Source organism: Neopsephotus bourkii, unplaced genomic scaffold, assembly GCF_033783945.1.
Source record: "Neopsephotus bourkii isolate Nb327-2 ecotype Australia unplaced genomic scaffold, CSIRO-AGI_Nbou_v1 NB_168, whole genome shotgun sequence".
NCBI lineage: Eukaryota > Metazoa > Chordata > Aves > Psittaciformes > Psittacidae > Neopsephotus > Neopsephotus bourkii.
Window position 1 is genome coordinate 10,403,633 of NW_026900684.1, and position 13,741 is coordinate 10,417,373.

General features: G+C 42.7%; 1 protein-coding gene across 1 annotated transcript in view; it reads right to left on the reverse strand.

Annotated features, from left to right (window-relative positions):
• The window catches only part of GALNTL6 (polypeptide N-acetylgalactosaminyltransferase like 6), a 485,664-nt gene that overhangs the window by 312,646 nt on the left and 159,277 nt on the right, over positions 1-13,741 (reverse strand). Inside the window, exon 2 of the mRNA XM_061372533.1 lies at positions 1,205-1,313. Within this exon, the coding sequence (XP_061228517.1) occupies positions 1,205-1,313 (109 nt within the window). The remainder of the gene's footprint in view (positions 1-1,204; positions 1,314-13,741) is intronic.

A 13,741-nucleotide genomic window follows, 5' to 3' on the forward strand; every position in this document is an offset into this window, starting at 1 on the left:
ATCCCCCTTCCCACCTTTTTTCCTCCTAAGATCATGTAGGAAGGAAGGATAATTTTTTAGTTAGTGATGTCCTGGGTTCAGCTGTAGCAGTCATTTTTTCTCCTTAGTAGCTGGTACAGTGCTTTGTTTTGTACTTTAGCCTGAAAACAACACTGATAACACACTGATGTTCTGAGTTATTGGCTGGGCTTAAACCACGATAGTGATCAAAGAGATTCAAGAGAAAGAGAAAAATGGTTTACAAAATTAACCTATACTTGCAATATTTTACTGGTTCAGGCTACTGCAAAATCAAGTACTTACTAAGTCTTATGAATCTGTCAACTGGATTCAGTTATAGAGGCATTTTGGGGGCGGTGTTGACTGTCCTCTGACAGTGGGATCAAGATAGCATAATTTATTTTAGAAGAGTAGATTGGCCTTTGTAAAATAATGACTTTCTGACACTGATTAAGGTGCAATTCAGCTGCTGTTTCCTTTCTTTCCTTTCAATTTAATTCATCTCATGTTGAATAACTGTAAATTATATTATAAAAAAAAATTCAAACCTGAACATGTTCTGATGACAGAAAGAACATTAACATTTCTTTGCACATATGGCATACAGCACATGAAGGTACATTAAAATTACATTACTCAGTGTAACAAAGTGCCCTTCAGTGTATCTACAAATAGAATTTGCTCTCATTTTCAAATAATTTTAGACTGTCAGAATGAAGTAGTTTTAGCAGAACTAAAGGATTTGGGCCCAATAATGGTGAAAAGGGTCAATATTTGTTTCTAACATAACTTTGGATGTTCTTGGCAGTTATAGGGACTGGATTCAGGTTTTATCCAGTGATTTAAGGACAACTCAGCTTCAGCTGTGTCATACGTCCCTTTGGAAACTGCCACTTTTGCCTTCTATTTGGTCACAGTATAACAACTGATTTCAACACAAAAAATACTGTTATAATAATATTTTTGTCAATTTCCTTGTAAAATCATGACATAGCTATTAGCATGAAACACATTCTTTTTATTTTCACTTGCCTATTTTCAGAGATAAAGTATTTGTGGTTGGTCTGACCCCTCAATTCAGGACATTATGTCCTTGTGACATGCTGCAATCAAAGAAATGCTGTTAGGAATGCTTTTTTAGCTGACTTAAAAGAATAAAGAAGCATATGGAGAAAGAATGAATTTGCTCTGAATTTATGTATACCTGAACGCATAGCATCTTTCTGAATGCTTTCATAATCATGCCAGTCCTTCCTTTTCAAGCCATCAGTCCAGATAAAGAGCTGTCCATCTCCGAGCCCCAATGGAATAGTCTATAAAAACAGAAAACAAACAAACAAATAAATGTATACGTGCTTATATGTTTGCATTATTACAGAAAAAGACTTACAATATGACACAAGTAAATAAAACATTCAGTTTATCCAATGCAAATATTGAAACTTTACTGTGATAAATTAAGCTATTTTCCTAAACAGTGTGAGAAAACCACAAATTTAGTTCTTGACAAACATTAATCAAAATATGTCAAACAATTCATGCTTAACACTTCTCTTTCCAGCAGTGTCCTGCTATGATGGTTTGGCAAGAAGCTCGCAGATGTTAAATGGACCACTAAATAAGTTTTGTTTGTTTTTGTTTTTATAGCTAAAGATGAGTTATTGTTATTCATATAAGGGCAAGCTCACCACATCAGAGATAAAAGTGTAAAGACACCCTCAAAGCACTCTTATATCCTGTAAATCTTTCTTCATTATAAGAGATAAGGGGAAAAAAGCGAAGAAACCCATCCCCCCTAAAAAATACCCAGCAAATGAACCCTATGCAACATGCAGTTGGTACATTGACTTCCCCTTTCCAGACCCGAACTTCTTGTGTAAACCTAAGAACTGCTTTTCACTTCTAATCAAATTTACCTTTCTAGAGCTTCCCTTTCTTCTTTCTGCAAAATGTTGGTATTTTAGAAAAATAAATTAGAAAATTACCATCAGAAGTACATTTGAAGTACAAAATTTAGATCCAAGGGTAGCAGTATGAAGATGCAGAACATTTCAAATTAGCCATTTTCTAAATGCTTAATCTATAAAAGATGTATGAAGAAGTTGAGAAAATTTTATGAAGGAAAGATGAACTACCATATGTGTGCTGAAGAAAGTAAAGAAGCGATTCATTGCTGCCTAGGAGTAACATGAAGACTTGTTCTGTTAATCCTAGGTTTGAACTAGTAAGTTGTTCAGAACAAAAAGCATATATACAATGCATGTTATAATACTGTTGTCAAAGGGTATATGACAACACACTTGAAAAGCAGTTCCAGGGAAACAACCAACCTTCTACCAGGAAATACTGACAGTTCCATAATAACCTTATGCATATGTAAGAGTGATGCTCTCAACTTTATTGCACAAAGTGTGTAAGCCTAACAAATATTGGACTCACTCATAGAATCATAGAATCATAGAATAGTTAGGGTTGGAAAGGGCCTTAAGATCATCAAGTTCCAACCCCCCTGTCATGGGCAGGGACACCTCGCTCTAAACCATATCACCCAATTCCTCGTCCAACCTGGCCTTGAACACTGCCAGGGATGGAGCATTCACAGCCTCCCTGGGCAACCTATTCCAGTGCCTCACCACCCTAACAGGAAAGAATTTCCTCCTTATATCCAATCTAAACTTCCCCTGTTTAAGTTTTAACCTATTACCCCTTGTCCTATCGCAACAGTCCCTAATGAAGAGTCCATCCCCAGAATCCCCATAAGCCCCCTTCAGATACTGGAAAGCTGCTATAAGGTCTCCACACAGCCTTCTCTTCTCCAGGCTGAACAGCCCCAACTTTCTCAGCCAATCTTCATATGGGAGGTGCTCCAGTCCCCTGATCATTCTCGTGGCCCTCCTCTGGACTTTTTCCAACAGATCCATGTCCTTTTTATGGTTGACTTTGCACAAAACAGGATGATACTTGATGGCTTCAAGTGAAGTTGTCCAATTATTTTCAGTTAGGGTTTATCTTTTTAAGACAGATAACGGTTTGCAGAAGTACACGATACGGGTCTGGAAGGTAAGCCATCCTTAACACTGGGGTTTGAAGGCTTTCAGTTGTAAACAGGAAGTGAGGAATTCCACGTGTGGCTGGTTACCTCCAAACAAAGGGTACTAGTAATCCTTTGGATCAGTTGATATTTCTGGGAATGCTGGATTTTCAGAGCAAAGTGCTGTGAGCTCAGTGCTCTCCAGTAAACCCCTGAGTTACTGAGAAAAATTCATCACATTCGGCTAGCATGACCCACTTTCTTTAGCTTAATATTAAAGGTACTAATGTTGTATATCACCAAAATGTGATTCAGCCTGTCCTTATTCCTCTATTACAAATTCTGCAGATATACTCCAAGACAACACTGCTGTCTTGTTTTAATATAACACAGTTCAGAAGCTCACACATGGAAGAACTGAAGAAGAGTTAAAGATTTCCTGATACAACTATTCTATTTTATCAAAATATCTAACCTTCCACATCCTTGACATGAACTCACTAATGTCAATAATTCTTGAGTTCAAATAATGCTTATATTCTAATACTAATATGAAATTGTTTTTTTCTTAAAGTCAGAAGTATAAGGTACAACATAGGCTGCCAGTGGTAACCATGATTTTTGAACTCAAATTCCTAAAATCATCCACTCCGAAGCTCTAACTGGTTCTCTAAAAGTCAGCCCCAATATAGATAGGCTTCAACTGAACTTCTATCACTTGTCAATATGGGTACAGCTGGTATCACAGTATCACAGTATCACAGTATGTTAGAGATTGGAAGGGACCTCGATAGATCATCTAGTCCAATCCCCCTGCTGGAGCAGGAACACCTAGATAAGGTTACACAGGAACGTGTCCAGGCGGGTTTTGAATGTCTCCAAAGAAGGAGATTCCACAACCTCCCTGGGCAGCCTGTTCCAGTGTTCCGTCACCCTCACTGAGAAGAAGTTTCTTCTCAGGTTTAAGTGGAACCTCTTGTGCTCCAATTTGTACCCATTACCCCTTGTCCTTTCATTGTTTGCCACTGAGAAAAGCCTGGCTCCATCCTCGTGACACTCCCCCTTTATATATTTATATACACTAATAAGGTCACCCCTCAATCTCCTCTTCTCCAAACTATAGAGACCCAGCTCCCTCAGTCTTTCCTCATAAGGGAGATGCTCCACTCCCTTAATCATCTTAGTTGCCCTGCGCTGGACTCTCTCCAGCAGGTCCCTGTCCTTTTTAAACTGAGGGGCCCAGAACTGGACACAATATTCCAGATGAGGTCTCACCAGGGCAGAGTAGAGGGGAAGGAGGACCTCTCTCGACCTACTAACCACCCCCCTTCTAATACACCCCAGGATGCCATTGGCCTTCTTGGCCACAAGGGCACAGTGTCGGCTCATGGTCACCCTGTCGTCCACCAGGACCCCCAGGTCCCTCTCCCCTACACTGCTCTCTAACAGGTCGTTCCCCAGCCTATACTGGAACCTGGGGTTGTTCCTGCCCAGATGCAGGACTCTACACTTTCCCTTGTTATATTTCATCAAGTTATTCCCTGCCCAACTCTCCAGCCTGTCCAGGTCTCTCTGGATGGCAGCACAGCCTTCTGGCGTGTCGGCCACCCCTCCCAGCTTAGTGTCATCAGCAAACTTGCTGATAGTACACTCAATTCCCTCATCTAAATCGTTGATGAATATATTAAATAATACTGGTCCCAGTACCGACCCTTGAGGCACTCCACTAGATACAGGCCTCCAACTAGACTCCGCCCCATAGACTACAACTCTCTGGCTTCTCTCCTTCAGCCAGTTCACAGTCCACCTCACTACCCGATCATCCAGACCACACTTCCTCAATTTAGCCGCAAGGATGCTGTGGGAGACCGTGTCAAATGCTTTCCTGAAGTCAAGGTAGACCACATCCACCGCTCTACCATCATCCATCCACCGTGTTATTTCCTCATAAAAGGCTACGAGATTGGTCAAGCACGACTTCCCCTTGGTGAAGCCATGCTGACTGCCCCTCATAACCCTCTTATCCTTGATATGCCTTAAGATGGCACCAAGGATAAGGTGTTCCATCACTTTCCCAGGAATGGAGGTGAGGCTAAACGGTCTATAGTTACCCGGGTCCTCCTTCTTGCCCTTTTTGAAGACAGGAGTGACATTTGCTTTCCTCCAGTCCTCAGGCACCTCTCCCATTTCCCAAGACTTGGTAAAGATGATGGAGAGCGGCCTAGCAATGACCTCAGCCAGTTCCCTCAGCACCCGCGGGTGCATCCCATCTGGACCCATGGATTTATGGATATCCAGATTGCTCAACTGGTCTTTAACCCATTCCTCATCGACTAAGGCAGACCGCTCCGTTGACCTATCTTCATCCGAGGTCTCAGCGGTACAGGGCTCTTCAGGACTGCCTCCGGCAGAGTAGACAGAGACAAAGAAGTCATTCAGTAACTCTGCCATCTCTGTATCTTCTGTCACCAGGGCACCCATCCCGTTCATCAGCGGGCCTACATTGCCTCTGGTGTATCCTATAAAGAGCAGGATAAACTTTACTTTTGTGACCCTTTATTCCTGGCTGGCATCTTTCCCTAAAAATAGTGATGCAAATGGCAAGTTTGCAGCACACTGAAAGAAAGCTGAGTAGTGGAGTTTACAGCTGGTTTTCTGTTGCCTATTTGCATTTTGATGTCATTAGTCTTAAAAAATATTAATTACTTGTAGTTACTTTACCTGATAACATTTACAAGTCTAATGTACCAGGGGGCCCTCTTGCAAGCATAATATAGGTAAATAAATACATCCACCAAAATTAATCTAGCAAAATGATAAATATAAATCCAAATATCATGCGATAGACAAAAAGCTAACTGAAGCCTTGCTGTGGATGATATGTTGGATAGGTTACATTGCCCTAAGAGGAAATCCAAAACTAACAAATCCAAAAAAACATAGTTTTGGAGCTCTCATAAGTCCCTGCTTAGTGACTAAAAGAGTTTTGTTTAGATTGCTTTGGGTTTGTTTCTTTTTTAAAATACACTCCTTACCTCTCTCCATCAAAATATATACTGTTAAGAGCAATCAATACCACGGTGATCCTTCAGCTCTAACGTCCTTTCAGTGTAGGGGGGAATGAAATACAATGCCCTCACGAAGTGGCTTCCTAAATGTTGTATGGCGAGTGCATATTGTGGCACTTAGAAGGACAGAATTTAATGAAATTCACCCTGTGTACACACTAGGTTTAGTTCTGCAGTGAGCATGAAACGGGGTTTATAAAGGGATTCAGAGTTCCAAAGCTATACTCTCTGGAAAGACCAAGAGGTTTTGCAGTGAAACTTCTAAAGCTCTGAAGAAACCAGAAGTGCCTTCAGTCCCTCAACTAAGTATCTCCCTTGTCAGCAACTGAAGCACTTTTTTGTTAATTTTTTTTTTTTTTTTTTTTAAGTTTTTTGATGTTACTCTATTGCTTAAAGATACAAAAGCACCTGGGAAAATTGGTTCTTCCAGTTCACTTTTGCCTAAGGGTAAACAAATTGCATTTTGAAACAGTTTCTGGAATGTTTTTAAAACTGCTAAAAGGCTACATGGCAAAACTCTATGCTCACATACCTCCTCCTTCCAGATGACAATGACTGGAAAAGCCCCCATTTCTAGAGCATTTCTAGCTGGCAAGCAAGCAAAGCAGCTTAAATAAATAAATAAATATATAGAATCATAGAATCATAGAATAGTTAGGGTTGGAAAGGACCTTAAAATCATCGAGTTCCAACCCCCCTGCCATGGGCAGGGACACCTCACACTAAACCATATTACCCAAGGCCTCGTCCAACCTGGCCTTGAACACTGCCAGGGATGGAGCATTCACAGCCTCCCTGGGCAACCTATTCCAGTGCCTCACCACCCTAACAGGAAAGAATTTCCTCCTTATATCCAATCTAAACTTCCCCTGTTTAAGTTTTAACCCATTACCCCTTGTCCTATCACTACAGTCCCTAATGAAGAGTCCATCCCCAGCATCCCTATAGGCCCCCTTCAGATACTGGAAGGCTGCTATGAGGTCTCCACACAGCCTTCTCTTCTCCAGGCTGAACAGCCCCAACTTTCTCAGCCAGTCTTCATATGGGAGGTGCTCCAGTCCCCTGATCATTCTCGTGGCCCTCCTCTGGACTTGTTCCAACAGATCCAAGTCCTTTTTATGTTGAGGACACCAGAACTGTACACAATACTCCAAGTGAGGTCTCACAAGAGCAGAATAAAGGGGCAGGATCACCTCCTTCGACCTGCTGGTCACACTCCTTTGATGCAGCCCAGGATACGGTTGGCTTTCTGGGCTGCCAGCGCACACTGCTGGCTCATGTTCATTTTCTCATTGACCAGCACCCCCAAGTCCTTCTCTGCAGGGCTGCTCTGAATCTCTTCTCTGCCCAACCTGTAGCTGTGCCTGGGATTGCTCCCGCCCAGGTGTAGGACCTTGCACTTAGCATGGTTAAACTTCATGAGGTTGGCATCAGCCCACCTCACAAGTGTGTCAAGGTCCCTCTGGATGGCATTCCTTCCCTCCAGCGTATCAACCGAAGCACACAGCTTGGTGTCATCGGCAAACTTGCCTGGGGCGCACTCAATCCCACTGTCCATGCCAGCGATGAAGATGTTGAACAAGACCGGTCCCAACACCAATCCCTGAGGGACACCACGTGTTACTGGTCTCCAGCTAGACATTGAGCCATTGACCACAACTCTTTGTGTGCGGCCATCCAGCCAGTTCTTTATCGACCAAGTGGTCCATTCATCAAATTGATGTCTGTCCAATTTAGAGACAAGGATGTCGTGTGGGACAGTGTCGAACACTTTACACAAATCCAGGTAGATGACATCAACTGCTTTACCAGTGTCCATCAGTTCTGTAGCCCCATCATAGAAGGCCACCAAATTGGTCAGGCAGGATTTCTCCTTGGTGAAGCCATGCTGGCTGTCACCAAGCACCTTGTTGTTTTTCATGTGCCTTAGCATGCCTTCCAGGAGAATCTGCTCCAAGATTTTGCCAGGCACTGACGTGAGACTGACTGGTCTGTAATTCTCCAGGTCATCCATTTTCCCCTTCTTGAAAATGGGTGTTATATTTCCCTTTTCCCAGTCGTTGGGAACTTCACCTGACTGCCATGGTTTTTCAAATATGATGGCCAGCGGCTTAGTAACTTTATTTGCCAGCTCCTTCAGGACCCGCGGATGGATTTCATCAGGACCCATGGACTTGTGCACGTTCAGATTTTTAAGATGGTCTTGAACCAATTCCTCTCCTACAGTGGGCCCAAGGTCTTCATTTTCACAGTCCCTGCGTCTGCATTCCAAGACTTGGGTGGTGCGGTCAGAGCCTTTGCTAGAGAAGACCGAGGCAAAGAAGTCATTCAGAACCTCAGCCTTCTCCAAATCCTGTGTAGCTAGTTCACCTGAGAACTTCCTGAGGGGGCCTACGTTCTCCCTAATCTGTTTTTTATTTGCTATGTACCTATAGAATCCCTTCCTGTTATCCTTAATATCCCTAGCCAAGTTTAATTCTAGCTGGGCCTTAGCTTTCCTAACCTGGTCTCTAGCTTCCTGGACAATAACCCTGTACTCTTCCAAGGCCGCCTGTCCTTTCTTCCACTTTCTATAAAACTCTTTTTTCATTTGAATTTTCCTCAGGAGCTCCTTATCCATCCAAGGAGGTCTCCTGGCCCTCCTACTGCACTTCCTTCTAGTTGGGATGCAACACTCCTGAGCTTGTAGCAGGTGATTCTTGAATATCAGCCAAGAGTCTTGAGCCCCCCTGCCCTCTAGAACCTTACTAAGCAGGTTCCTGAAGAGGCCAAAGTCTGTTTTTTTGAAGTCTAGGGCAGTGAGCTTGCTGCACGCTCTTCTCACTGTCCTGAGGATCTCAAATTCAACCATCTCGTGATAGCTGCATCCAAGGCTGCCCTGGAGTGCCACATTTCCAACGAGCCCTTCCCTGTTGGTGAGCACAAGGTCAAGCATGGCACCTCTCCTTGTCGGTTCCTCTATTACTTGCAGAAGGAAGTTGTCTTCCACACAACTGAGGAACCTCCTGGATTGCTTGTGCCGGGCCATACCGTCATTCCAACAGATGTCAGGGTGGTTGAAGTCACCCATGAGAACGAGGGCCTGTGAGCGTGAGGCTTTTCCTATATGCCTATAGAGTGCTTCATCCGCAGATTCCTCTTTATCAGGTGGTCTATAACATATCCCCACAGTAATGTCTCCCATCGCTGTTTTCCCTTTAACCCTGACCCACAAGCTCTCTGTTATCTGCTCACCTGTCCGCAGACAGAGTTCCATACTCCCCAGCCTATCCCTAACATAAAGGGCAACTCCCCCTCCACGCCTGCCAGGCCTGTCTTTTCTAAAGAGTCTGTAACCTTCCATTCCAACACTCCAGTCATAGGAATCATCCCACCATGTTTCTGTGATGCCTATAATGTCATACCCCTGTAGATGAGCACACATCTCTAATTCATTTTGTTTGTTCCCCATGCGATGGGCATTTGTATAGAGGCATCTGAGCCGAGCTCCAAATGAAGGCGGCTCATTGCCTGGAGCAGCCGGAATATCTCTGCATTGGTCCAAGCATTTATTATAGGTGCTGGCAACTGACTGGGAGTGTTGGGATGGAATGATGTCCCCCTCCCCCAACACATCTAGTTTAAAGCCTCCTTAACCAGTCTGGCAAGCCTCCTACCAAAACTGCCCTTCCCCTTCTTCATAAGACCAGCTCCACCAGCCCCCGCTAGACCTGGCCTACAAACTTGGGTCCCATGTTCAAGACACCCAAACCGCTGACTGTGACACCACCCTTTTAACCATTTATTAACCTGGCTAATCCTCCTAGTTTTTTTTTAATTCCTCCCCTGTATCCTGGAGAATAGATGAGAAGACAATCTGAGCTCCAGAGCCCTTAACCACCTCTCCCAGGGATCTGTAGTCCTTCTTTATGTTCACCAGGCTACTGCTATCTATATCCCTAGCACCCACCTCTATCACCAGAAGTGGGTAATAGTCCGTGGGGCTTACCAGAGCAGGCACCCTCTCTGCCACATCCCTGATCTGTGCCCCTGGTAGGCAACACACCTGCCTTGAGACTGGGTCAGGCCGACAGACGAGTGCTTCTGTCCCTTTCAAAGTAGAATCCCCTACCACTACGACCCGCCGCTTTTTCCTGGCAGCACCAGTAGAAATCTTTACTAGTGCATCAACAGGCTGTTTCTGGCGCAAGCGCGTTTCCTCATGAGCCCCCTGCAGGACAGCAAAGCAGTTCTGCATGGGAGCAACAGGTTCAGGAGGAAGTCCCTTGCTTTTAATTGTCCTTTTCCTCCTTTTTTTTGTTGTCTTTTTTTTTTTGTCACCAATTCCCAGCTTCGAGAGCTAACAACCTCCTTCTTTCCTTCATGAGCTACAGGGGAAGCTTGAGAACTCTGCACAGTTTGGGCAGGGAGCGAGCATTCCTGTTTTCTCTCAGCTACCCTGACATCTTGTAGCCTATTAATGCTTCCCGCAGCTCAGTCACCTGCTGCAGGAGAGCCTCCACCAGGGAGCACCCAGTGCAGCCCTGCCCATTGTGTACCTTTCTCTCACCAGAGCAGTGCAGGCACTCTCTACACCCCAAAGACTGCACTGCAGCCTCCCCTCTCATCGGCTCTGTACATCTTATTCTAGCCTTGCCTTCTCCCTACATACTCTCTACTTTTCTTTATCTGTTCTGTTTTGGGTATATTGATAAATTACACCATTTTATGTTAAATTAGAACAAACTCTGATTTTGTTATATAGAGGCTATGACTATCTGCAATGACTAAATAATAATAACCAATATAGTGTTGCTACTTGTAAGTACATACATGAAAGCCCAGAAACCACATCTCAACCTCTAAGGTCAATCTCAGAAAGACAAATTCTGCGTAGGTGAATAGGAAGTCACTTTACAAGATCAAATGTGCTAACAGATTCTGATTCTGAATTCTTGCTGATCACACACTTAACCATAAGGTGATGGGCTAAATGGAAATAAAATTAATCGCACTGCATTAGTAGAAATGCAAAGAAAGCAACAAGAGGAATTCTTCATTTTAAAGGTAACGTATAAACAGCCAGACCAAAAATGATTAATTTTATGCTACCTTATGACTTCAGCACAACATTTGGTTTAGACATTTAAACAAATAATCAAATAAGCTTGGCTCCAGAGCATATAAAAAAAAATTTATCAAGGATTATTAATTTGTGGCTAAGTAAATTACTGAGGCATAGGACATGGGAGACAAAGTATTATGGAGAATATGTTTGCTCTTTGCACATTCTGGGTTCCCTTATATTTAAATAGCAGCAACACTGCAACACTGGTGTAAAGTGTTGGTTCTACATGTGCCTGTAATTGCAAGAGGAACAGTACTCTTTTTGGTATATGTGAAGGCCTAAGAAATGAGAAGTATGATTGGAGAACATTATGGTTCCTCTTAACAAATGTGGTAGAGGTTCTTTCCAGTGGAAACCAAAGTATGAGAAAGGAGAAGGCACAGGCACACCTAACTCCTCCAGGCACCTCACCCTAACATGTAAGCAATGCTTATATATATATACTTTAGTGATATATAAATATGCAGGAATGAGAAACCAGCACAGCTGATTAGCTGAAACATATTCAGGGTTTTCCCCTCCAAAACATGTCTGTAAGACACCCACAAAATCATGCAGTTTGCCTCTACAGCCCACAGCCTCTGGAAGTCAAGAACTACTTTTATCATTGCAACACTATTATAACAGCAAATATCACTCTGAATACAGACAGCTGGAATTTGACTGGCTGTCAAAAAAATCCTACAACAATTTATCATCCAGTCATTTGTTACATGTAGTATGCAGCTGTGAGTTGAACATTTTTAGGTGTTTCAGTCCAAAAGGGATTAGCCAACTACAGAAACATTACATACAGCATCTGCCTTACTATTTCATTTTCAAATTAACCTCAAACCTTTTGGGACACAAGACTGATACAGCACTACACAGACTCTGAAGCCCTTTCTCCTCCAAAGAAGACTCAACATCTGGTTCAATTACAGAGAAAATGACAAGCCTCCAAAATAGTGCAATCATCAAAAACTCACTCACAGACTATTGGATCCCTCAGAAGGAAAAATAACCCACCCTCTTTTCTGCTTTGACATTTGAAAGCTTGAACTCAGAAACAAGTGCCTTCATTGAATAACTCATTTATTTTTAATTTCACTCTGTGGAGGCAGACAATTAGAAGGGACTCAGGCAAAGGAAGATGATATATCAATGGAAATGCACCTTTCTAAAAAGAAGAGATAATTACAGATTCGCTTTTAGCCTGAGGTTACTAAACACCAACATACAATCAAATACTGCATTAACAAAACATATGCTGATCAGCATAATCACTTCCAATTGTTTATTTTATTTTAGGAAATAATCTTGCCTAGAACATAAGCACTTGATCCTGCTCAGAAAAAGATGCACATGGGAAACAGAGGTGGTAAAGTACTGACATTAGACACCTTCAGGGATGTTTGAAGAGAAACATGAAAAACAACCGCTGTTTGATTCGCCCTTGTTCTTGAAATAAAAGATTCTGTATAGTGTTTGTATACAGCGTTGTGTAAAACAGATAATCCACTACTTTGCTTGCATCCTCCTAAAACAGACAGGTTTTAGGACTCTAAGCTCTGACCAACTACTCTGATCCAGCAAAATAATAATAATAAACAAACCCAGAACCCACTGAGCAATTTAATTCATTCCTTTATCAGATTATATTTGAGGAGCATTTTTCAAAGACTGGTGCCATCAGATATATCACCATAAGTTTATTATAAATCAGCTGAAAAATCGCAACGTGTGCATTTCCCAGATTTGGTTTCTAATATTATCACAAGCATAGGAAGACAGACTTCCTCATAAAGCTTTTCCCCAAGAGTTGGAATGATCATGAAAACTACTCATTTTGAAAGATTCCCCCTCTTTCCGTTTATGCTGAATTTTAGCACAAGACCATCAAAGTGAGATATTAGCACTACAGTATCCAAATCTAAACTTGAAGTGCTCGCCCACCTACACAAACACAAGAAAAATCCATTCTGGTGCAGTGACTGGCTGAGAATACTAGAGATGAAAACCAAAATATTATTTTCCCTAAAGATGTGCTTGATATAAGGCAGCCCGACCTATAGAAAATGGATAAAATCCAAGCATCACACTATCAAATCTTTATGCCTTTATGCTTAAGCTTTGGATGTCACTTGGGTAGCTTTTCTTTCTTGTATCTCTTTAGTGTTAGACTAAAAACCAGAAAAGGTCTTACATCTGAACTGCCAATGGAACTGAGATCTCCATATAAGTATTATGCAGAGCAAATAGGTACAATACAGTCCTTAGGGACCTTTGACGTTTCCATCACCATAAAATCACACATAGTAATTTGGATCCACCATGATCTTCCCCCAAAATACCAGGAGCAGGCAAAGACTGAAAATACCAGCTGATAGTTTTGAAGCCTCATGCTACTTGTTTCTCAGGATCCTTCTCTGGGATGCTGTCCCACTAGGACAGGAGCAGTGGCTGCAGTGAGTGCAGGGGCAGGCTGGGGCGGGTGGACACTGGCTGCTCTGGCCACCAGCGCACCTACCTCTCAGTCTGTCCTGCACCGCTGCT